The 25,830-nt window shown below is 50.2% G+C and overlaps 1 protein-coding gene across 2 annotated transcripts in view; it reads left to right on the forward strand.

Moving 5' to 3' along the window:
* The window catches only part of Vapb (VAMP associated protein B and C), a 42,772-nt gene that overhangs the window by 9,843 nt on the left and 7,099 nt on the right, over positions 1-25,830 (forward strand). For both annotated transcript variants that reach the window (NM_021847.4, XM_006235706.5), the window contains exons 2-5: positions 11,740-11,892; positions 19,971-20,074; positions 22,793-22,873; positions 24,366-24,542. In NM_021847.4, coding sequence (NP_068619.1) covers positions 11,740-11,892; positions 19,971-20,074; positions 22,793-22,873; positions 24,366-24,542 — 515 coding nt within the window. The remainder of the gene's footprint in view (positions 1-11,739; positions 11,893-19,970; positions 20,075-22,792; positions 22,874-24,365; positions 24,543-25,830) is intronic.

Below are 25,830 nucleotides of genomic sequence, written 5' to 3' on the forward strand. Positions count from 1 at the left end.
CAGGAAATGGTTTGCTCGATATGGTCATAGTGAACATGGATTTTGGTCTTTTATATAGAGAAAAATCACTAGATGTTTGTTAGTTGATGGGGTAAAGATTATAAACAGGAAAAATAGTTTTTTTAAAGATCTTTTGGGGATGGATATATAAAATTCAGCTTCCATTGGGTCTGTCCTGCTGGATGTCCTAAGGAAGTGTAAAGGGTTATGCTGTATGTATAAATGCAGCCATTTTCCTATTTCGAAAAGCCCAGAATCTCACAGCAAATCTGTTTGTCTCTCTGTGTCTCTCTGTCCCCCGCCTTGTGAGTGTGTGGTGTGGGTGTGATTTGTAGCCAAGGCTAGCTGAGAACTCAAAGCAGTTCTCCTGCCTCAGCCTCCCAAGTGCTGCACTTTCAGGCATAGTCCACTACACTGATTTGAACAGTGTGTATCATTAGTAAGTGAGGGTATCTCTTATACTGATAACAATTTCTGTCAAAGTTTGAAGTTAAGTTCTAGAATTACAGAGCCCACAGCTGTGCTGAACATGTTTTGATTTTTATAAATTATATTACAATGACTATTAAGTCTGTTGGTTTTGTGCAGCCAATGAATTAGGACAATATTTCTGTACTCACAGGATGTTCTGGGAATGAGGCTTCTTGGAGAAGCATTCCACACTACATAGCTTTTCTTTGAGACTAGGATTCACTGTGTATCCCAGGCTGGCCTCAGACTTACAGAGACCCACACACCTCTGCCTTCCCAGTGTTGGGATTAAAGCTGTGCTGTAATGTCTGGCCCAGGAGGTTTCTTTATGTAGAAAACATAGAAATAGCCAGATATGGAGTAAATTCCAGGTACAGGGTAGCTGCATGTTGGTAGGCGCTAACTTTAATATGGACCTTTCTGTAGTGAGGTAGTGCACTGAGTAATTAGGGTGTCTTTACTCCTTGGCTGCCAGCCTGCACTTCCTGTTTTCCCTCACTCACCAGAGGAGTTTAATGTAGCCTCTTTCTGTGTTTTCTGTATCAGCTAGTTATGAGCGATGTGTTTTTCAACATTCTGTTCAGACACAGTTCTTTCCGATGGCTGCGTCATAATCCTTAGTCAGATGTAGTGCATGTGTTGCACACGAGAATTCTCTCTAGTCTAAAGTCTGAGCTCCTTTGTTTCTGGGCCGCCCCTCCTGCCTCACACCTTGTGTTTTCTAGGTAGTTTCCTGAGTCTGATCACAGGCCTTTAAAGCTCAGAGAGTGCAGGCTGCACTCCAGTTCTCCCACCTGTGGAGGCAGGTGGTATGAGGGCCAGGAAGCTAGGAGTCAGGTGAGCCTCCCGCAGGGGTTGTCATCTGCTTCTGCAAACTTGGCCCTAGGTCCCTGTGATGGCCCTGCCAGTGACAGCTCTGGGTGTTGATTCCTCTGCTGTAATAATGGGTGTGACATGGCTTGGCAGCCTCCTGTCTCCTGAGGATGCTGGGGAGGGTACTTTATTAGTTTAGAATATATTGGGTCTAAAATTTCTTTGAAACAATTTCGTCTATATGTAGGGTTCTTTAGATGACTATTTCAAAATAAGAGCCATAGGATTGGGCTTCAGCCCATGCTGTTTCAAATATAGTGAAACATAGTGGTTGTGATACTTTGGTGGTTGCTTTTCTTTTCTTTTCTTTTCTTTTCTTTTCTTTTCTTTTCTTTTCTTTTCTTTCTTTCTTTCTTTTTTTTTTTCTTTCTTTTTTTTTTTTTTTTACCCCAGACAGGTTTTCTTTGTAGCCCTGGGTGTCTCAGAACTCAGTCTGTAGACCAGGCTGGTCTTTAACTCGGGTCTACCCAGGGCCAGAATTCCTCACCCGCTCCTACACCTTCTACTCCAACCACCTCTTCTGAGCCTACCAGTTCTACTACAGGGACCCCTCCTGCCAGCAGCCTACCCACTCACTGCTCATCAAGGGCAAAGTTCATCTGCGCCAGGCCTCCTGGGTCACCCCGGGTGCCACCGAGGCCGACTACCATCTGCACAAGGTGGGTATAGTCTTTCACAGCCACCACGCCCTGCTTGACATAGCCAGGCGCCTCAACCAGACCCAGGCTGGTCAGGACTGCACAGGACGGCTACCCCCAGGCCAGGCCTGGCTGCCAGGGACACTGTATGAACTTCTGAGCTCCCAGGTCCCAGGTGACTGCATGGTGGCACTGGGCTTCAGCATGCATGAACTCAGTCTGCTGTGCCTGCAACGTCACATCCAACAGCAGCCTGGGTTGGCACCTCATCTAGTCGAGGAGTTGTTCCTTGGGGATGTCCACACCGACTGGGCAGAGAGACAGCACTACCGTCCCACCGGCTACCAGAGCCCCCTGCAAAGTGTTGTGGTGAGTATGGAGTCCTGTGGGGTGCTTGGGCACCCAGCCCAGCAGGTCTGGTCCTGCTGAGGGTCTGCCCTGCTCTTCACCCTGCCCTCAGCTCTGGCCAGCTAACCTCAGGACATTAGCACATTCTGTTACCTCTGCTTGAGCCTTCTGGTCTCAGCTCCTGCAAGGCTAGATGAATTTTGTCAAGAATACCATTGTTTACCCTCCCTAGCCTAGACTTTCTCAGCATACATCTCCTGGCTTTGGTCTTCTTCATTCTTGGAAGACCCCATACCAGTCCCCACAGGGCACAGTGTCTCAGGCAGGTTTCTTCCTGTTTGGTCCTCTTCACCTGCTCCCTCTGTTCCCCACTCTGCACACCCCCTAACATCCTGCCTACTCTGCTGTTAGGGAGCCTGCCTGTGACTTCCTCAAGGGCACTAAGCACTTCCTCAGGGGAGTTCTGTGGCACTGCCCAGCGTGGGGTCTGGCATGTGGATTAAGGCATCACAGTGTTGGCACAGGCATTGGAAACACTGCTGGGGCTGTGGTGCTCTCTTAGTGACATCCTTCAGGAGTCAGGGGGCCACTGGTGACCAGCGGACAAACCACTGATGTGCGTGAGTGCATGCACTCACACACGTGTCGATGTTACGGGGTGTTGTATCAAACTCCACACACATTATGGCGTTTGTATAATGAGCAGAGGTGGAGGTGGGAAATGGGTGCTACCTCTCACTACTGAAGCTTAGTGGAAACAAAGGTGGGGCGTGGTTAGGACTCTGGATGAGAACCTGGACCTCTGTGAACATGTGGGTCCATGGGAAGACCGTGGTCCTCTCTGTTTCTGTCTGTCTGCCTTCCTGCCCGTCCGCCCTCCCGCCGTCCTTCCTTCCTTCCTTCCTTCCTTCCTTCCTTCCTTCCTTCCTTCCTTCCTTCCTTCCTTCCTTTCCTGTTGTTGTTGTTGTTGTTGCTGCTGCTGTTGTCTGAGACAGGGTTTCTCTGTGTAGTCCTGACTGTCCTGGAACTCACTCTGTCGACCACGCTGTCCACGAACTCAGAAATCTGCCTGCCTCTGCCTTCTGAATGCCACAATTAAAGATGTGTGCTGCCACTGCCTGCATTCTGTTTCCAACACAATGAGTTAATGTGTGAACTAATGATTGATCAAAAGGTAGATTTAGGAAAACCAGCTGGAGAGTTCACAGTTGTTGAAGAGCTGACCCTCGGTGAACATGCTGCCTGACCTCCTGTTATCTCTCCCCGTGCTCCTTCATTTTTAGTAGTGTCTCACTTTGGAGCCCAGGCTGACCTCAAGCTCCTCATCCTTCTCCCTTAGCCTCCTTTGATCACAGCCAAGTACACCAAGCCTGTTCTTTCTTTGTGTTTTGAAGGAAGGAAACTTTAAAAACTGAAGAGCTCTGACAATAACATTTTTAATACAGACCGTTTCGTGAGAACAGCATACACATGGAAGGACTTCCATGCCAGTAGCACACTCAGCAGCATAGAAAACCTCACATCGGCCTGTCATTCATCTCTTGCAAGGTGATGCCTTGTTCATGGCCTAGATGTGATGATAGATGGGCAGTCCATGGAAGCCGAAGCAAACATGTAGAATAGGGCCTGCAGGAAGGTAGCGAGGTTAAAGGTCGAGTCACACTCCAAGGGATACTTGGGAAAGAGCCCAGCCTTGGGTCCTCGGCCTGGCCCTCCTTTTGCAGCCTTGAAGTCCTCGGCCTGACCCTCCTCTTGCAGCCTTGGGGTCCTCTGCCTGGCCCTCCTCTTGCAGCCTTGGGGTCCTTGGCCTAGCCCTCCTCTTGCAGCCTTGAAGTCCTCGGCCTGACCCTCCTCTTGCAGCCTTGAAATCCTCGGCCTGACCCTCCTCTTGCAGCCTTGGGGTCCTCTGCCTGGCCCTCCTCTTGCAGCCTTGAAGTCCTCAGCCTGACCCTCCTCTTGCAGCCTTGTGGTCCTCTGCCTGACCCTCCTCTTGCAGCCTTGGGGTCCTCTGCCTGGCCCTCCTCTTGCAGCCTTGGGGTCCTCGGCCTGGCCCTCCTCTTGCAGCCTTGAAGTCCTCGGCCTGGCCCTCCTCTTGCAGCCTTGAAGTCCTCGGCCTGGCCCTCCTCTTGCAGCTTGGGGTCCTCTGCCTGACCCTCCTCTTGCAGCCTTGGGGTCCTCTGCCTGGCCCTCCTCTTGCAGCCTTGGGGTCCTTGGCCTGGCCCTCCTCTTGCAGCCTTGAAGTCCTCGGCCTGACCCTCCTCTTGCAGCCTTGGCGTCCTCTGCCTGGCCCTTCTCTTGCAGCCTTGGGGTCCTCTGCCTGACCCTCCTCTTGCAGCCTTGGGGTCCTCTGCCTGGCCCTCCTCTTGCAGCCTTGGGGTCCTCTGCCTGGCCCTCCTCTTGCAGCCTTGAAGTCCTCGGCCTGGTTCTCCTCTTGCAGCCTTGAAGTCCTCGGCCTGGCCCTCCTCTTGCAGCCTTGGGGTCCTCGGCCTGGGCCTCCTCTTGCAGCCTTGGGGGTCCTCAGCCTGGGCCTCCTCTTGCAGCCTTGGGGGTCCTCGGCCTGGCCCTCCTCTTGCAGCCTTGGGGTCCTCGGCCTGGGCCTCCTCTTGCAGCCTTGGGGTCCTCGGCCTGGGCCTTCTCTTGCAGCCTTGGCGTCCTCTGCCTGGCCCTCCTCTTGCAGCCTTGGGGTCCTCTGCCTGGCCCTCCTCTTGCAGCCTTGGCGTCCTCTGCCTGGCCCTCCTCTTGCAGCCTTGGGGTCCTCGGCCTGGCCCTTCTCTTGCAGCCTTGGTGTCCTCTGCCTGGGCCTCCTCTTGCAGCCTTGGGGGTCCTCGGCCTGACCCTCCTCTTGCAGCCTTGCTGAGCTGCTGTGATGCTCCTGGAACTGTTGTAGGTGCTGACCACCAGTGTGAGCAAGAGGCAGAATCATGCAATTGGGGTTTCCATTCTAGTGGAACAAATACAAGCACTGCAGTCAGGTAGGGAGAGCAGCAGGCAGGGCTTGGTATCCAGTGAAAACAGGCTATGGCAGGATAAATGTCAGTAGCAGATTTGACTTTAGAAGGCCCATGTCTCCCAATTTTAATCTATTTTCCCATGTACAAAGTCTATGGTATTGAGACCTCAAGGACCATTTTATTGTCCCAGTAGCATCCATCACAAGTCTTTACTTCTGCCTGAAGGCTCTCTGTAGGGTTGAAGTGATCGTGGCCGCTTATTGTTTGAAGGGTCATGGAGAGGGAAGTATTTGTAGGAGAAGAAACTGATGCAGCCTTTTGTGCCATCTTGAGCTGCAGCCAGGCTAATAACTTAAGCTTCTGTCTAGAAGGCTGAGACCCTGTATGTTACATGTCAGGTTGGTGTGTAACTTGTGTGGTAGTACATGCAGTGAGAATTTCAAAGGCTTGAAAACACACCAGGAGATAAATTACACAGAAAAGATGCATATTCATAAATTAGGATTTCATGAGCTCTAGAAGAGGAGGAGAGGCCAAACAGATGGTGGGCGACTCTTCCCTGGGCACCTGTGTCTGTGCATTTGAATTCAGAATCCTCGTGCTGACTGGGACTGGACACGCGGATGCACGTGCTATGCCGTCTCTTATAAAATATGACTTTTCTGTAGACAATGGTGGCTCGTGGGAGACTGCAGAAAAGGGAGCTCCCAGCAGTGCAGCTGCCCACTGAAGTTCGTTGTCTACCCTGGGGCCTGCTGGCGGCTGGTATGTGCTCACTGTCTGCCCAGGACCTGTCTTCTCTATAGTTACATTCGTGCCAGAATGCCGCACAGTGACTGTCACTTAGAAAATGAGTTTAGGTCTGCCCTGCCTTTCCTTGGATTTATCACTTCTCTTCTTCCCCTTCCTGTTCTTCTTCCTCTTCCTCCCCCCCCTCCTCATAGTAGTAGTAGTAGTAGTAGTAGTAGTAGTAGTAGTAGTAGTAGTAGTAGTATAGTAAATATTATCTGCACCTGGATATTCCATAGTTTATCATATTTTCCTTCTGAAGGACTTTCTTTGTTTTGCCTCTGTGGTGGACATTGTTCTGGTAAGGCTGTTAAACCTTCATGTACAGTATGGGAATACCAGGGAGAAGAATGGCACCCAGCTGGACTGAGAGTACAGCCCAGAGTTAGAGCCCTGGTCTAGCATGTGCAAGGCCCTCAGTTCAAGACTGAATTGAACCACAAAAAGAAAGAGAAAAAAATACCTGTCTCTCAAAGTGGCTGCATAGACCATGTTCCCCGAAGTGCTAATGGAAGTCTTATGCCCTGGAGTCCTCCTCACATTTGGTGCTTGGCATTGGACTTTAGCCACACCAGGAAGACGTGTTGACACCTTGTTGTGTTTTTCTGAGCCCTCCCCTCTGTCCGTCTTTATGCAGCCTGAAGTTCTCTTGTCACTTAAACCAGGCGGCATGCTTGCTTGCTGTTGAGTTTCAGGAGTTCCCCATGTGCTCAGCAGATGACCCTTCGTTGGGTGCGTCTTTTACACTCAGCCCTCCTGGCTCTTGTCCTTGCATCTTGTCGGCAGTACTCCTCAGCAGGACAGATGTCTCTACTTTTGTTTCTGTGTCTTTTTTCAGTGTTGGGGACAGGCCCAGGGGCTTCTTGGGTGTTAGGCTCCCCTTCTTCAGAACCCTGCCTAGCCCACAGGCTTCGAATTCTCATGATGTCCAGCTCATTACTGATTCTCTTCCTGAAGTCAGCCAAGTCATTTGGATTTCCTTTCCTATTTCCTTCCTGGAGTCTTACTTAGGATTCATTTATGTATTCATTGTGAAACAGGGTGTCACTATGTAGCCTTGGGTGGCAGAACTTGCTGTGTAGACCAGGCTGAACTTGAACTCCCTCACAGAGATCTTCCTGCCTCTGCCTCCTGAGAGCTGGGATTGAAAAGGGAGCCATCATATCCAGCTATATTAGAAAAGTTCATCTTTATGTACTAGTAGAATAGAATTGCTGTGTTAAAAATAAAGTCTTTTCCTCTTCCAGCATGTGGTCTTAACCACAACACAGAGTCTTAAGTCACAGGATTAAGTCTGCAGATGAGAAAGGCCCAGGCAGGGCCCAAGCCCCTGTGGACTTCTCACTGTGGCCTGTGTAGATGCAAACCGTGAACTTTCTCTCACATTGCTGTCTTGTGAAGTTGGTGTTTGGATTTCTTCACAGGAGGAGTTCTGTATTAATGATGCTCTCTGGGCAACAGTCACCAAAAGTGTTCAGACCTTGTAAAGCTCGGGGAAACACTCAGGTATCACCTGGATATTTTCTGGTTGGTAAATTCATCCAGCCTTCTCATCTCATTTTGCTCTGTTTGAGTTAGGACCTTACTCTGTAGCCTAGAATTTCCTGGTGTGCATTGTGTGGCTCAGGCTGACTTTGAACTCACAGTCCTTTGCCTCAGCCTTGAATCTCACTGTCTCTGGAGAGAACTTCAGCACTTGGAGCCTTCTCCCTTGAACTTCAAGATAGTGCTTTAAGTCTGAGTTTGCATCCTGTGATCTGAGACACAAGACTCGCCCTACCTGTCTCCTGTTACAAACATACTCATTTCTTTGGGTCTGTGATCTGTGCTTTCAGGTGGAGTTTGGATCTTTCTTAAGTAATTTAAAAAAGACAGAGAGGCAAGCCACAGGGCCTCGGGAGGGTACAGGTGGTTTAGACCTTGCTTTCCTGGATCTAAGCCCTCCAAGAACGAGTGGAGGAGTTTATATTCTGTTAGTTATGCTGTTTTATGAGCATCTTTATCCACCGTAATAAATGAGTGCAGGTGCACCCAGCTGTAACAGGGGAAGAAGGAATCCATTCAGCTGTTACATAGAAGGAGAGAATGTTAAACACACTGGGAATCGACTCCAGGTTGGGGTTGCTTCTCTGCACTCATTCTTGCTGGGAGATGTGGAGTTTCTAATTTCACCCAGACATCTGGATCAAGGGACAGAGGACATAGAAGAAGAGAGTAATTAAAGGATGTGATGTGTTCCCACTCTGGAGACACAAATCATTTCTTCCAATCTCTTAAAAGAAAAAAAAAAACAACTTTTGAAGATTTCATTTGTAAAATTGACTGTATTTCATAAGCAATGCTTAAGTTCATTGGTGATAAATATGCATGTTTGTGGGATAAAATCCCATCTTTTACATAACGCTTTAATGGAAATGGCAGTTTTATGAAACGAAAGTGACTGGGAAAAATCTGAACGATGCTCATAAGCCTCCCATCATTTTTATTGAGGTTTTTGTGTGTTCTAATTCATTAGTAGGGGAAAGGCAAGCACTAACATGGTTTATCTCCTGTAATTACTCAAATCGAATTTATTTTCAATAAAATTCTTGAAGTAAATTGCCCAGAGTGGGGCGAAGAGGATTGGCCTGTTTTTGCAAAATGCCTTGATTTTTTTACCCGTGAGACTTTGCTGTTCTACCAGTGATGTCTGCACCGCATATATTTCCAGCATGGCTCCCTCCAGAGTTCTACAAATTAGTGCCCAGACCCAAGGCGGGATGCTAGGGAAGAAATACAGCTTATTTTATCCCACTCACTGTTACCAATATTGTGTGTCTTTTAATAATTTAGGCCATCTTTTATGTGATTCATGTAAATTGAAATACCATTTATATTGCCATAATAGGCAGCCTGGGTAACTCACCACAGTGTGCGCAGTCAGTGGAGTCTAGCTTATGATTGTAGAATCCCAGAAGATGGGGAAGTCTACAACTGGACTCCCCACCCCAGAAAAGGAGCAGAAGGGGAGACACTGGACACTGGTGGGCATAGTAAGTGTCCTATCTTCTCCATGGTGAGATGTCTGTATGCCACGGTGGGTATGTTATATATCTGATCTGACAGTGTGTCCGTCCATACTCTTGAAGCTCAGCGGCCGTTCTGTATATTTTTCTTCTTCTTTTCTTCTTTTTTTTTTTTTTTCAGATGGGGCTTATCTTTGTATTGTAGATTGACTTAGAATTTGCCGTGTTACAAAAGATGATCTTCAACTTCTGTTCCTGCTTCCACCTTCCCAAATGCAGGAAGATAGGCATGACCCACTGTGCCTGGCCCTTTTGCCATAGACCTATTGATGCTGGCAACGGGCCCTTTCATGAGTGACTTTCTCTCCTCAGAACTCCCTGGCTGCCTGAAAGTCCACACTTGCAGGGCAGGCTTTGGTGTGTTTTATGAAATACAAGCTTGCAAGTTGTACCCATGCAGGCCTGCAGGGCTTACCACTTTCTTTGGCCCTAGGAAAGCAGAGCTGTTTTTAGCTCTCTTTTTATAGCCTGTGCTTACTGAAGTGATCCCCACCTTAAGTAAAGGGGTATCAGCCTTTCCATCTTGCCATGAGTCAGCCTACATGCAGTGTAGGTGGGATAGGGTAGAATTCCCGAGAGCTGCTACCCCAGGCGCCCCTGGACAATCTCATCGCCCAGTGTCTCATTTCTCTCTGGAGGCCAAGAACTTGTTGCCTCCAGCATCTAGCACTCCCTCCCTGTGGCTGCAAACCCTTTGGCCACAGTCTAGCTGTCTCCCATGCTTTCCCAGCTGGGGGAGGGGTTGGTTTGCAGTGGAATCAGTTCTAGATGCAGCTACATTCTGGATCCTTCAGGAAGTCCTCTCTCCTGGCCTCAGCCTGGTTCCTAGAGGACCAGAGCCAGGCTTCTTGAAAGATAGGTAGCTGGAGGAGACCCCCTCCAGGTGTTCAAATGTCCACAGTGCTGTCCCTGGTATGAGAAGAGCTTCTGGATAAATGATTGCCCAATGCTGGGTGATGTGGCCATCTTACCACATGTCCTGCAGTGCATGCGTGCATCCCTGCGGGCAGAGAGAGGCAGCCACAGGCCCAGTAGGGAGGGTGGAGTAGCAGGTACCTATCACCGAGTTGCCCCTACCCCCAGTTCCTGCATGGAGATGGCACCAGGCTTCCATTTCGAGGTTGTATGTATGACTAGTGACCACTGTGCGAAGGAGCCAAGCTGAGCAGCCATGTTGGGAGTGCTCGTGTTTGGCACAGTGAGGTTGCAGGCACAGACTGTCTGGGGTCCTTACGGATAAGATTGTGCATTGGCAAACGTGGGGATTGTCTTACGCTCATTGTCCCCGGTGTGCACATCTGTTCTGTGTGGACCACTCAGTGCTTCCCTGGAGCTCTACTGGGTGCCATGGGCTTCCTTCCCCTCAGCCACCATTTGTGTTTAAGCTAAGCTTTAATTCAGTGGATATTTCATACTCTGAGTACCTCAGAGGAAGCCTGCCTGAGGCACTCATTTTTCTAGAAATGACTGGTGAGTGGCTTTTTTTTTCTTGGTGCAAGTGTCTGGAGACCTTTACTGAGTCCAGACACAGGGCTGGGGGCTCAGATGGACAAAGGATAATCCTGCCCTCGGCAGCCGAGAGTCACTCACTGCAAGCATTTAGAACACACCATCGAGTGTCTGTTGGGTCTTCTGAGATGTGACAGGTGAGCTGTAGATATTCTTTGTAACCACGGAAACAGAGTCCCCCTCCCCTGCTTGCTTGTAGCTCTGAAGGCGGAGGGGAGGGGAAAGCCTGCCTATCGGAAACAAAGGTGGGCCACTCCTGTTGACAGTAGGTGAACATGAAGTGGTGTGGGCCTGGGCATGTAGCTCAGAGACTGGGTCTGTGCACAGGTCCCCGGGTTAGCTCCATAGCTACACACAGTCGTCAGCGTACACACGCATGCACACATGATGAGAGAAAGCGGTCTTGCAGTTCACCTTTCCCCAGTTGACTCCTAAGAGGCTCAGTGATTAGATGTCCACTTGCTCCGGTGTAGATGAGTGGATGTGAGACAGTTGTGTGGTGTGTACCCTTGTGCATTGCTACTAAGTCTAGCTGGTTAGACAAGCTCCACATGGTTAATATTAGTTACCTCAGGCACAAGGGAAATCTTATTAACTTCTCTTTATACATCTTTCACTGTTTGTTTTAAGAAGCATGTTTTTACTTTTTAATTAAAAAAATCTAATAAAGCAGGAAATGAATACATAATAGTGATGAAACAGCCCAGGGCCATGGAACGAGACTCCATGGGGCACGGAACGTGGCTCCAGGCTTCTTGGGTACCTTGGTGCTTAGAGCTGCTAGCAGGGCTCTGAATGAAGTCGGCTGCCCTTGCAGACACACTGGTAGGAGTTTTCCTGTCTACAGAATCGCATCCTCCCAGAGTCTACCTGACACCTGACACTCTGCCCTTCATAGTCACTGGGGATCCATGCCTGGTCCTTTGTACAGTTTCTGCCGGATTCCACTGTGGTTCTGTGGAAGCAAGTGTTGATCATGAGTGACTGTTGTAGGATTCATTGTGTCTAGGTCCTTTCACTTCTCAGAGGTCTCCTGTCTTCCTGAGCTCCTACTTTCCTCACAGGACACCAACCATTTTCTGTCTCTCCACGTAGGTCCCTTCACTGATGTTGTCACTACCAACCTAAAGCTGGGCAACCCGACAGACCGGAACGTGTGTTTCAAAGTGAAGACCACAGCGCCGCGCAGGTACTGCGTGCGGCCCAACAGTGGGGTCATTGATGCCGGGGCCTCTCTCAATGTGTCTGGTAAGTCCCAAACCGAGAGGTCATGGGTGGGGTCCAGAAGCCCCAGAGCCATCGAGCCTGGTCAGAATGGGTAGTCCAGGGTAGTCCAGGAAGCTACAGATTTCTCTCCTCCTGTCCTGTCTCACCTCGGGTACCACACTGGGTACCTGATCACCTCTGACTTTCCGTAATTCATGTCTCCAGGCCTCTGTACCTTAGTAGCCAGTGCAGAATTAAGTGGCGGCTGTAGATCTGGCTGGAGAGCAGGGCCTTCGTTCCTTTGGAACTAAGTTTGCACCTCGACAAATCAGAGGGACTGAATAACAAGTCTGCTTTGTGGGGAATGCTGATAGCATTGTTTTCTTAATACTAAATGCTTTCTGATGTTGCTCATGCCATCTAGTAACTGGGGGTCTACTTTGCCCCCTGAAAGCTGAGGAGGTAGGGCTGCAAAGGTGCCAGGCAAGCCGTGGGCCCTGTTTGTGCTGACGCCCCCCTCTCTAGGAGGCTGCATACATTTTTCCAAGGCTGCACTGCTGAAAAGATGCTGCTAAATCCAGATTAAGACATGCGATTGAGAACTAAGGAAGTCTGAGAGACATTAGGGTTTGCATGTATCTAGAAACTGGTGGACTTGTAGCTCATTAGAACTGGTGAGTAATGCTCAGAGGAGCTGTGGGGGAGTGCGTGTCCTTTAGACACTGATGACTCAGTGTCCCTGGCTTCGGCATCATTAGAGGCCACTTCTTGTTTGAAGCGAGTGCCTGTCTGCGTCTTTCCACGGTGGAGTTTGATTGGATACATTTGGATTCATTTGACACCTAAAAGAAAATGATTCACCTCTTTGGAAAGATACAAGGTGTTTCATTATCTCAGACTCTGACTCCTCGCCTCTGTTGGTGCCTCTCATTATGGAGCACCTGCCCCAGCTCCCCCTGTGTGCTTCTCTCTGAGTCTGCAAGGCCGGGCCTGGACTCGTGAGTCAGATTTTAGGTCAGGAGCAGTTAGCTGGTAGCCAGTCCTGTAGAAGAGCTCCTACTGCCGGGCCCCTTGTTGTACGCTGTGCAGGACACATTGTCCCACCTATTTTGTGTCCATTTTCAATCACGGAGTGGTGTGTGACAGCCTGTACTCTGGGTCTGGCCTGCTGGGAATAGGGAGTGGTCAGGATGCAGTAGCTGATTCCTCTGAGTGCCGTAAGATTTTTGCTGAGATGAGGGCAGCTGGATTCTTATACCCTGACCCCCTTTGTGTGGGGCCAGAGGGCCTTGTGTTGAGCTGTCTAAGCCGCCTTCTTTCTTTAACCACCATCTGCCAGTCTCTATTGTTTACACATTTCAGAAAATTTGAGTTTATTAGCAGATGAAAATCACCAATTTTCATATGAATCAGGCAGCCTGGTTATCTGAATAAAATAATCTGAGCAGGTAGTTGTGTAGTGTAGGTGTGCCTTCTCATGAATGTTACAGATGATATGTGGCTTGAGTATGTGTGCATGTGTGTGTGCCTGAGTGCCAGTGTGTGTGCATGTGTGTGTCTGCCTGTGTGTGCATTTGTGTATCTTTCATTAGGATCAAGTCCTTTCCTGCCACAGGAGTGTTCTGACTGATCAGTGGCTCCTTGTCGAAGGCAGCTTTTGTGTTGAGTCTTCCCTCTGCAGATTAGAAAATAAAGAGCCAGTATGGACGTGCTCCTTCCCTGTCACATGGTCTTTATCATGTGACCATCAGCCATTTGCGTTAGAGGCAGATATTCTTTTGTGGTTCTGTGCTGCTGCCTCGCCAGTCAGGGGTTGGCTGCCTGAGAATGAGTCTGAAGTGCAGTGCATCACAGGGTCGTGGAGACAGGAGGAATGACTGAATAAAGAATGTTTTTGTAGCTTTCCCCTGCTGAGGTGGGAAGGCACGTGGGAAGAATTGCTGTGGAGGCCCTGTCTGTTGGTGGTGGTCTAGTGGGACCAGGAGAGTGGTACAGCCCGTTCAGTCTTGGGTGTACAAATGTCACACTTTACACGTGTACATGTCAGGTTGGGAAGCACTGTGTCTGTCCAGGCCTGTTCCTTGAGGAATGCCACTATGGGGGTGACAACATGGTGAGCCAGAGTCCCCGAAGAGGACAGGTACACAGGAGAACACCGTCCTCAGTATGCTCACTCCCACTTACGGCTCTCGGAGCCGTTAGGAAACCTAAGTGTGAGTGATCGCCTGTGCACACTCTGCTGTTGCCACTGTACATGCACAAAGCCAGCCAGTCCTGAGTGGGAACAAGCTGTGTACTGTTTGCATTGCCTTAAAAAAAGCAAAGGAATTCTATGCATTTTTACATGTGTGGCCTCTGTGACCTAAAGCAGGTGTGTGTATGAGTAAATTGTCACATGTAATTTACAAAATGTTGACCATCAAATGAACTTGAACTGCATTTGCATGGTTCTGCTTAGAACCTGCAGTGTCACAGGATACCTGGAAAGGACAGGGCTAGTGTGTCCCTGCATTTCTGAAGACCCCTGGGAGGTGCTAGCTATTAGATGAGGCTATAAATCACTCCTATAAGAGGCTGGGGGAGGAAGGGAAAGAGCAGGAGTGAGGAGGTGGGAGTGAGGGGCTGGAGTAGGGGGTGGGGCTGGCCCTTGAAAGGCATTGTCTTTTGCACTGCATCGTGGCTGTGCAGGCCTGGGTAGGGTTCCCCACCACACCGTGCAGTGCTTTGCTTACCTTCCCAGTGAACCTGACGCTGGGGGCCTAAGTCACACTTCAGCAGCTCAGCCTCTGACCTGTGCTGCTTCCTTCAGAGGACAGCAAGTGCCGAGCTGGGCCTGCACCGTGGCTCTGCACCGTGGCAGCACAGACATGTGGAGATGAACCTGCAGGGAGAAAGGAGACTTCCCAGAGGACATGAGGAGGGGCGAGCCTCTGCTTTCATCACTCCTGGGGGTCTGGGGCAGCCCTCTAGCTTTACAGAACTAAGTAGCTTTCAAACCGTATGGTAGGGAAATATTTTTTTAAGGCGTGCAATTTCTGAAGATGTCTTCATAGAAGGCTGTTAGCCATGGCGGGTCTTGTTTTTAATGATGCAGTTTAATAATAAGGGACTTCTCCATTAATATTCCAAACCATGTTGGCTTGCACGCACAGCAGGTGAAGAGGGAGAATTATGGGCCCATCAAAAATACTTAGGCTTCCTGTAATATGGCATTAAGTTTAGTATTTGTATAACCTCTGTGAATTCTAATCCCACGAAGTGGTGAGCTTTCATTTGCAGTTCAGTTGTGCTCACTGACTGTCCCTGTGCCAAATGCATTACACATGCAGAGTGTCCACAGGACCCGGGCAGTCATTAAAGACACCAAGTATCCACAAACGGTTCACTTTACTCAGTGTGCCCTGCCATCAAAGGTGGATTAAAGCCAAACGTAGGTCTCCCAGTATCTGAGCCTGTGTTTTGAAGTGGAATTCGGAGCAGAGGGGGCACTCTGGTTCCTGACAATCCCTTCAGGACTCTAATTATATTTAGATAGTAAGTTCTTCCAATGTCGTGCTGAGGATAGGGTGAGTATCAGCAGCCCGTGGGATGGAGACACTGGTCAGTTAACGTAAGTGGTAGTATTGTAATTGATAATTAATCCGTTTACAACGGCTCTGGCCTGGGTGCACGTTACTGTTCCCTGGCACTGGACCAGGCAGCTGTGGGCTGCAGCGTTCAGGTGTTGAGCCTCAGGGTACAAGTGTACTTAACCTGCTGACAAAGAAGCCTGGCATTTGTCTTCCAGTGTGGACAGAGGGGCTACCGTGGGGACTTCCAAGAGCAGTGCCCTTCCTTGGATCTGCTCCTTGCTTTGGAAGGCTCTGATGAGTAAGTGGATGTTGACTGGATAGTCTCCATGAGCTCCTCACTGCCCCAGATAGATCAGTTGAGTGAGATCAGTCTCTAATCTTTTCACCAGATTAGATTACCGTTTAAACTATTTTACCAACAAAAACTCATCTTAATTGTGCTTACAGCCTTTCAGATCTTGCTGTGGGATGTAGGCTTCTTAGGAAGACCGTTCCCATCTTTTTATGAATGTGACCTAAGGGCCTGCCCTAGAAGACTGGTCAGGAGATACTTAGCTAAAAGGTACCTTTTGGCTTTGCAGGGTGAGCGGGGACTATAGTCGATAAAATTTGGTGCAGCAGAAGTGCTGAAAGTCCCTGTCTGTCTCTGTAAGTGGTGCCTTCGGCTCCCCTTGCAGTCCTGTCCTCCCGTTTGTAACGTCACTGGCAGCTCATTGCAGAAGGAAGGGAGAGGAGGAGGTAGTTGCGAGGGTCCCACCCACCAGCACTCAGAAAGCCGGCACAGGCACTTCCCCTGCTTCAGGGCACACGGGTCTCAGTGGCAGTTCTCAGAGGTTGGGCTCACAGGTCTCCCTGACATCAGCTAACACTTGATGGGGCACAGGAAGAGAGGCCAGGCTGTGTTCTGCGGTTAGTTACGTGAGAAACATCCAGCATAGTACAAGCCTTTGTGAGGAAGGGCGAGTGGCCTTGCTGTGGGCACACAGCCTGTTGCACGTCTCCCTTCTGTTGATCCTGAAGAAAGGCTGAGGGCTGCACTGTGGTCCATGCACAAACAGACGGAGAGGCAGCCAGGTGTTTGTTACTTGAGCTGGGCACATGAGCCACAGAGGCCCACAGAGAACACAGGTAACGCAGCAGCGTTCTTATAACTGGGGGAAGTTAATTATGTATCTGCTCGGTTTGAGTAGTAGAGGCCCAGGCAAGTAGTCACGGTGGCCCCTGAAGGAAATAATTAATTTACTCGTGCGAGAGCTCGGGGTCAACTGCAATGTCTACCCAGTTGTCTCAGGCTCGCAGTCCACCAGCCACGATGATCACCCTAGCTGTAAGAAGCTCACGGTCGTCTTCTGTTGTTTAAAGAGGGCAGTGGTCCCAGCGTTGCTGCAAATGCATGGAGTAGGCAGATCATGCTCTGACCTGTGAGCTGTGAAAGGTGGGGGAGGCCCCGAGGGCGAGAGCAGCTAGGGTGGCTGTCTTCTGCTTGGTCAGTAGCAGCTGTTACAGGGAGTTGTCGTCGAGTGCCGTGGAGGCTGTGGGGTGTCTTCTGGGGTCTGCAGAGCCTTGGTGGGGAAGACGAGCATGGGCGAGTGGGACTAGGTTGGCCGTGGCTTATCGCGCGTGGGGGTTCTTGAGTCTCCATTTGAGACCAGGACTGAATGTGGAGCTCTTTAGACGGCACTTGCTTACTTGCCTGATCACCGTGGTGTACATGAAAATGCCCGTGGCTGCCCGGCTGCTCCCGGAACAGCCTTTATGTTGCGGTTAGTTTAATCGGGTAGTCGTTTTCTAAGCCAGCATAGGTTTTAAGTGGCCTGGTTTTTCTCTTTTGAGGGAAGTCTGGTGTGATCGATCCACATCTTCGTGACCCTGAAGGTTCTTCACAAGGGTCCCACCTCCGTGCCTAATGCAGCAGACCGTGTCCTGAGCACAGTGTGGGTGAGGGGTGCCTGAGCCCAGGTTGTCTCCTGGTAACAGGCCTCTTTTAATGTTCTGTCAGCAGATGCGCTCTGAAAGGAGGGACGATTCACTTAGGGTTTTTATCATCAGTGTCTCTGGTATTTAAATGAAATAAATTAAGTTAATGGGAAGCTCTTTTATAGCCTGTCATGGAAAAAGTACATAATTTGTGCCACAATTTGCAACGAGCTAGCGCTGACCAACATTTATTCCTTCATGTTCTCATAAAGTCTCCGCTGAGACTGAGCTTGACAGGAGATGGTGGCAGCTGAAGACCAGGAACTTGGCGGTGTGCGGTGGCGGTATCCGTGAAGGGCTCTGTGAAGTCGGGGATGGGCCCTAGGTGTACCAAGGGTCTTAGAGTGTTGTACACACAAAGGAAGCCAGTGGAAGGCAGGCAGCTGCTTCTCTTCTGTGTCTGTAGTGGAGAAGGGGCACGTCCCCACCTCGTGCCCAGAGTTTTCTAGAAGAGCACTGCAGAGGCCCCGGTTCCCATTCCTGGCCGAGGTTCTCTGGTTAGCCTCACGTGCACCCTAAACATCAGTGTGTGCTGACTCAGTAAGTGTGGTCGGTCTCCACTAGACCTTCCTCTGTGTCCCTGCCATCAGGTGGTTCTCTGGGCCCTCCGCTGTGGGGCTGAGCAGGTAGGATGCTGTAGGCCAGGAGTGGGTAGTGATGGCTGAAGGCAAAGCTGCAGTGGCCTTGAGGTGTGTGCTTGCTCAGGAGCACAGGGCCCATCTGCGGCACTGGCTTGTGCCTCAAGCATGACACAGACAGTTCCTTTCTCTTTAGATGGCCTATAGAAAGGCACTAGTCAGCTGGATTCCCTCTAGAGAGGGCCAGGAAGGCAGTGTATGTGGCAGCCATGCTCCTCTGTAGTCTTTGAACTTTTTGGGTTACTGACAGTTGAAGACCCCAAAGAGTGTAGGTCTTTGTAAGCTGTGGTGATATTTATTATATTAGAAATTTCAAAATGACTAATTTCTTTAAAGATTACAATCCATCAATTACATGTTAGTAGTAATACTTTTATGAAAATAGCTATTCTCAAGAAATTGGAGGGCTGGCGTTGTTGACAGCTTCTGCAAATCTGACGTCTTAATAGGCCGCTTCTCGTGTCTGCTTCATTCAGCCTGCGGCATTGCTGTCGAGGTGGGTGTGTCTCCCAGACAGGAAGTTAATAGCATCTTTAGACAGCTCTGTGACGTACAAGAAGTATTTTCTTTGTTTTGTTTCTTCTTTTTTTTGTCAGCCCTAGGGTTGACCAAGGCTTTGCGTGTGCTACATAGATCAAGCTGGCCTCAAATTGAGAATCCACCTGCCTCTGCCTCCAGAGTGCTGTATTAAAGGTGTGGACTACCAACTACAGGTAGATTGGACCCACAGTGTGGGAATGTCACCCCAAAGTCAGCCAGGCAGGAGGCCCTCATAGCCTTTGGCTTCCTATCTAGGAGGCCAGAACCTCTCGTGGGGCAGACCGCAGAGGGCAGCCTGACATCCTTTGATGCATGGAGAGCAGGATTCTGAAGCTGACCTGTGGGTTTGAGTGTGGGCGCGCTTGTGAACTGAGGAAAACAGGTGATAGTTCAGGCTTTTTGTTTGTGTTTTTGTTTTTGTTTTTTTAAATCAGAAAAACAGCAGAATAATAGCACTTCTCCCTCAGCAGTGCCTGCCTCTTAGGGGTGGTGCTGAGGGTCAGAAGCCTTGTTTCTGGTCTGGAGATACAAGTCTCTCTCTCTCTCTCTCTCTCTCTCTCTCTCTCTCTCTCTCTCTCTCTCTCTCTCTCTCTCTCTCTCTCTGAGGCTTCCCCTGATCGTAAACTTAGGTTCCAGGGAAGGTCGCTAGGAGCAAGGCTTATTAAAGCTGTGCAGCAAAGAGAGTACGTTGCAAACAGCCCTCCTGTAACAAACAGGGCCCGGCCTAGGTCATCAGGGAAATAGGTCCAAGGAAGTGAATCAGAATACAAGACTCCTTCCCTCCGCACAGGGTGTGGTACCTGGGGTGAGCTTTCTCTGGGTTCTGGGTGGGGGTTGGGCGGGAGTTGGCATTTTTTCTCCTGCTGTGGGAAATCCAGAGTTCTAGTGGCAAAATCACATTTCCAGCCTTACCTTGATGAGCTTTGTGAGAAATGGGGCAGGGAGGAGGGGAGAACTGTCCTGAAACGATTTGAGTTATTCTGTTTCCTTTCTCAGAAATATCATTTGGCAATGTTTTCTTGAGGAAAATTGTCCTTTGGTGTTTCTCCCATTTTATGTCTTCTGTACGAGCTGTAAGTTAGGTTAGGGTGGCTGTGTGGGCGTGCACAACGTTTGTATCAGAAATCAGGCACCCAAGTTCCAAACCCAACCACTGTTCCTTCTGCTGACCTGCTGTCGGACTGTGACAGGCCCCAGTTTTTCTGGCCTTAGCTGCTGACCTGCAAAACAGGGGCTGGGTGGGGAGGCTGCACATCCCTGCCAGTTCATGCCTCCCTTAGGGTCCAGATGGGAGGACTGGGAAGCTGCTTTACTCCACAGTGTAAGTATCAGCGTGACAAACGGCTCTGATAACCACATTATGACCTTCCTAATGAAATATTTTCTTTCTCAGTGATGTTACAGCCTTTCGATTATGACCCCAATGAGAAAAGTAAACACAAGTTTATGGTTCAGTCTATGTTTGCTCCGCCCGACACTTCCGATATGGAGGCAGTAGTAAGTACGAACACTTCTTCTTCTCTCCAGCCCGCTAGGGCAGCCGTGGCGGGTGCATGCCTTTCTGCTGTTGACGGGCGCCGTGCTGTTAGGGAGGTGTGCACTCCAGTCCCCCTGTACGGCTTTCCTAACTCTGATGAATAGCTTTAGCATTTTACATGGCTGTCTTTTCTGACTCAGTGAAGAACTCAACTTGCTTCAGTCCTCTGCTCTCACGGACCCTTTCCTCCCTCTCCTGCATCCAGCAGAGTGAGCTCTCCACTGGATGCCTCCAGCCTGTCTCCAGCCCTCCCACCCACAGGGTGTGCTTAACACTAAATGCCCCTCCTCCCCACGACACTGCCTGGTGTTGCTTTCCTCTTGCACTTGGTTCTCCTGGCTCTGGGCTGAGGACGGAGCTTGGGTCTTGTTCACACTAAGCATCTGCTCTGTCTGTCTCTGAACAGAGCCTGCTTCTTTGTTCTTTAACTGTCTTCATTTGCACACACCCCCCATGTGAGTACATGTTCAACAGTGTCCCTATTTTTGGTAAAATTAAGATGCCTTTGTTTTTACAAATAAGCAGTATTTTATGGTATTCAATTTTCCAGAAGAAGAGGGATTAGAATGGCAGTTCTCCCCAAAGGTGGCTCCTTACTTACTCCAGGTGACAAGGACCTGGGTGCTGTGCCCTGATGTCTGCCCCACATTGGGCGCTGGCCCTCAGGATCTGGCCAGCCCAGAGACAGCGTGTCAGCAGTTATCTGCTTCCAAGCTGTGCAGGGGTTGGGGGTCTCACTCCCCTCAGTCTTTACTGTGAACGTGAGAAAGCAGAGCAGCCGTTCTCGTCGGTGCCTCCCTCGGGGCAGGAAGGGAAGTTGAGTCAGGTATCCAGTTGGAGCAAGACCTTGGCAGAAGGCCGACCGGGCCTTTCTCTGATCTTTCATTTCCAGATTTGTGTTGCGTTAGGCTGTGTGCTGAAGGGACACGTGTCAGGCACAGTGGTGGACCGTTGACAGGCCGTAGCTTTGGTCTGGCTTCCACAGTGGTGCAGATGGAAGGGCGGGGGCTTGGCGGTCCTGTAGCTCAGGCCCGCCCTCGCTAGTGCTGTGGGCTTTTGAGTGGGCTTTGTTGATGCTTCTTGAGGTTTTGACCACCTGTGAATTGGGCATAAAAATGCAGCCCACATGATTTTGAGGAGAGTGTGCCCACGTCTGACACGTCACCTGAGCAATTAGGGCTGGGCGCTGCAGGTTGGTAAAGGGGCTTTTACTTCTCCGCGGGTTGTTCTTTAATGGCTGTTTTAAGTGTTTGGGCAGCACATTTTGAAGGGCTCTGTGGACACACCCCACTGAGTGAGAGCTGAGTTGGATGCAGGTGACTGCTGATTCTCCCACACCAGGTCCTGCTACTCAGAGAGCCTGTGTTCCTTTTAAGCTGACACCATGCAGGAAACTGAGAGCAGTGCCCGATTACTTCTGCCTCAATGTCCCGTGTGTGAACACTTGCTCCCTGGGCTGTCGTAGGCTTCCATGTGCTCCCTGCCAACAGCACGATGGCTGTCCCTGAGGCCTGCAGGGCGAGGACACTGTTTTCCACGTAGTTCTCTGTGCAGTCAGCACAGTGAGTTAGAGCTTTCAGTGGCCTCGAGGCTCACCCACCCGCACTCTCAGAGCACTCACAGCGGCCTGTGGCTGTTCCACGGCACCTTGGGGTTACTGCTTCAGGACCCAGGTCAGTGGACTTGGAGGGCTTTGATTAGTTCCTCATTAAATTTAGGTTCAAGCTTGGTGGTAAGAGTGTCCCATACTCAGGTGATGTCACTGCTGGCTTGTCCCGCTCTTAGCTGGTTTATGCAGGTCTCTGAGAACATGAGCTAATGGTAATCAGCATTGAGTACCCAGAGCTGGCCCTTCATGATCCTCTCTGACTCAACAATCATGGGCCTTGCACAGAACAGCAGACATGTGTCAGTGCCCCTGTGCTCTCAGGGGTCCTGTGTGTGGGTGTGCTGTCCCATTGACTGCTGTGCCACACCTAAGGTGGCAGTGCTTTGGTGCCAGACAAACGGGGACCCTAGCTTTTATGCATGGTTGGGAGGGTGAGCATGGGTGTTTCCATTTTCTGAGTTGTCACCTTGCTGCTCTACTGGCTTGTCATTCTCACCCTTCCTGAATTCCCACTTTCCACATCTGAATGGAGACTCAGTGAGGGGCACACACCAGAAAAGCCCCTCCGATGGTTGGGGTGGCTTGGGCATGGCCATCCTGAAGCTGCCACAGTAGTGGGATGCTGGATGATGGATGTGCCCCACTGGCGGCTGCCAAGGTGGGTGAGATACTCATCCTCCAGCTCTCTAGGTAGCGTTCGCCCTGCCATGTAGATTGCATTTTCTTAAGGAGACCTGGAATTGCGTTTTGAGGGTGGGGGACCCTGTTCAGCTGTGCTCCCCGGGCCTGTACTGTCCACGCAGCAGCAATGGGCCAGCTTGGACAGGCTCTAAGGAGCCAGGCAGCAAGACTGCAGGGTGTGCAAAGTGTGATAAATATTCAGGAGAGCTAGTGCATTTAATCTTGTCATGTTAAAAATATTGAAATCTCAGCAGACTTAAGTTCTTTATTTGATATACATCAGGGCTTTCTCATTAAGAGTATTTTTCTGAAATTGTCAGTTATAGGAGGAGAATTATTCTTCCAGCAGCTTGATAATACCCTGATTATTAAATTTAAATTGTTTTAGTGGAAGGAGGCAAAACCGGAAGACCTTATGGATTCAAAACTTAGATGTGTGTTTGAATTGCCAGCAGAAAACGCTAAACCAGTAAGTATGTCTCTAGTTAACAGTAATCGAATGTTGCAAGCTGATACTTATTTGCATGCCATCTCCTGTGAAACCAAGATTTAAGTTGGCAAATTATTTTCCTCCTTCTAATATATGAAGGAAAAATAAGCTGAAGTCAACAGATAGGCTTTATAAAGTCAACCTGGGGGAAGCAGCTACCAGAAACAGTTTCCCCTTGAGAAGTACAGCCTGTTGGCTCCCAAGGTCATGGATCCCGGGTGGCCAAAGTGGGACACTTGGCCTTGATCATCAGGCAGCGGTCAGCTCTCAGAGCATCCTTGTCAGTGTCCCCCGAGCCTTCATCCCTTTTTCCTGTCTCCACACAGCACTTCAGTGCAGGTCTGCCTTGAGGTGAGAGAGGCTGTCTTGGCCCCGCTGCTGTGGGCATGTTGTCCTGGATTGGCACTTTTACTGGGGAGCAGCATCTGTGTACTGTGGCTTGTCAGGCACAAAGCAGACCCTGCTCTCTTGTCCCTAGGGTACCTCCAGTTTTTCACAGACATTGCCGTGTGCTCACTGCCCCTTTGGGAGCCTTCCTTGTCCTTTGCTTCCCTGGCTGTCCCCTCTCCCTGTGGCCAGTGATGGCGGGAGCTGGGGAGAGGACAAGCTCTGCAGCCTTTCTCCCCTTGATCGTAATGAGCACCAAGAATGCTGTTGATTGGGGTCAGAGCCATGTCGTGTTTTCCTCTACTCGGTAATCAGCTACTGGCGTCTTCGTTCTCTGAATGGAGAGAGAATAGCATCCTGTTTCAGGGAAGTTAACTTAAAAGCAGGGAGACATGAATCCTGACCCTAGCCCTATCAGTGGACTTGGCCTGGGCTCTGTCTTCCAGGCCTCTCCCTGCTGTGGGAAATGAGCAAGGTAGAGCGAGATGCCGATTTTCAGATTGCTGCACAGAACCTCAGGGACCATCCTAAGTGCTTCCCGTCCCCGTTTCCACTGACCAGCTCATCCTTCAAGAGGGTGCCGTGGCCCCTTTTATGCAGGGAAACAGGAGTGTGTGAACCCCCAACACACACTCAGCACAGCTGGTCTGACACACGGATCAGTTGCCCTCAGCCCTGCTTGTAGGTGGCCTGTGTGTGCAGTCTGGGCTTCCCATCCCCCGCCTGGGCTGCTGGGCTCTGCTGCAGGGGTGATGTGCAGCTGATAACCCTGAGCTTGTACAAGTGCTCTATGCTAATTTTTGCGTGGCAGGAGTTTGATAGTGCAGTGCGCACAGCCCCTTTTCTCTTCCTTGAAGAATCAGCCTCAGCCCACCTTCATTATTTGCCCTTATTCATAATTTCCAGGGCCCGGTAGCTTTAGATTATCAAGATATTAGATAAAGCGATCCATTTAAACAATAAATGTGGCATTGTCCAGTGTGGATGAAATGCTGCCTCGTGTCTTGTGTGCCAGGGACAGCTCTGCTTAAAACCCTTTCTGACATAGTTGGTGACACTTGCACTCTCATTTATGTCTGAACAGCATGATGTAGAAATAAATAAAATTATGCCTACAAGTGCATCCAAGACAGAAGCACCGGTGGCCGCCAAGCCCCTCACATCGCCCCTTGATGACGCGGAAGTAAAGAAGGTGATGGAAGAGTGCAGGCGGCTGCAGGGGGAGGTGCAGAGGCTTCGGGAGGAGAGCAGGCAGCTCAAGGTAACGCCCCCTCTCTCAGGGCTCAGTGGTCGTGGCTAGGAAGTGGGGGAGGGGAACCTGGAGGGTTTGGTTTGTTTCCTCGCATCTGCTTGCTTTTTCCTCTTGAGGGGACACCATGTGCAGAGCTTCTCTCCAGCTCTCAAGAGGGTCTTCAGACTGTGCCTGCCAAACTGTGTCTGCCCAAGGACCAGATGCATTCCCTCCTCCACTGCTCTCAGTTGAGCTGGGTCTTTGAATAGGCATTGTCAGAGCCCGCTATGCCCCATCCCTGGGGGTGACGTTGGTTGGAGGCCAAGTCCTGCCCTACTGTTTGAATGCGGGCAAGTGAGTCTTGAAGTCTAAGTGGGACTGGGTACTAGAGTTCCTTAGCTGCTCTCCGTTGGTGAGATGAAAGCACCATGCTGGCCTAGTGAGGACTGGTGGAGGTGTGCAAGAAACAAGGCTGTATAGCCTGGGCACCTGGCTGGGATGTAGATCTGTCAGGCTGACTGGGCTCCCGTGGCCGAGCAGCCCGTGTCGCTCTCTGGCCTATTTGCCGAGCATCTCTCTGGCTGATTTCAGCTGGAGAACTATGAATCTGTCTGCCTTGGATGTGGATAGACCTGACATTCGAGTACAGGAACTTGTTGCAGCTTAACTCTTGAGGCCTATTTGTTCTTAGTCTTGATGACACCACCCAAGCATGTACTGGGTTCCTCTCTCCTGCCGTGGCAGCCGACGCACACAGCACGCTCCCTTAAGCCGACTCCTCTGCTTTAGCTCTGAGGTGGATGCAGTAGGATGGTGGCTTGGCATTGGCCTCAGTGTCTTTGCAGAAGCTTCTCTTTGAGCTTGTTTCTCTTGAGAAACAGAGTTCTGCACCGTTTAAAGTGATCTGTAGGTAGGGATAGCTTCTATGTAAACCCAGTAAAATAAATGCTGCATTTTGCTCTGCCTGTTTTTTTCAAAGTTAACCGAATGCTGCAGCCCATTCATCACCGTGCTGTGATGCTGGCCTTGCCCACGAGCAGAATCTCTCCAAAACAATATCAGAGCCATCTTGATGTGCATGTGGGTGGGGTAGAGAGGGGTGCTTTATCCTACCAGACACTGCCTTCTTGTTTAGTGAGGTCTGCTGTGCGCCAGGCGCTGTGGGCTCGGCTATGAGCAGGCTGCCCTGGGGAGCTCCCTGTTAGTGGGGCTGAGGGAGAGACAAGGCAGTGATGGTTACAAGCCATGTCCTTAGTGGAGAGTGGCAGGTCACAGGGAGACTCCGCTTGGCATTTGGCAGATAAGAAAGAAGCAGAGG

This window comes from Rattus norvegicus, chromosome 3 (assembly GCF_036323735.1).
Source record: "Rattus norvegicus strain BN/NHsdMcwi chromosome 3, GRCr8, whole genome shotgun sequence".
Classification (NCBI taxonomy): Eukaryota; Metazoa; Chordata; class Mammalia; order Rodentia; family Muridae; genus Rattus; species Rattus norvegicus.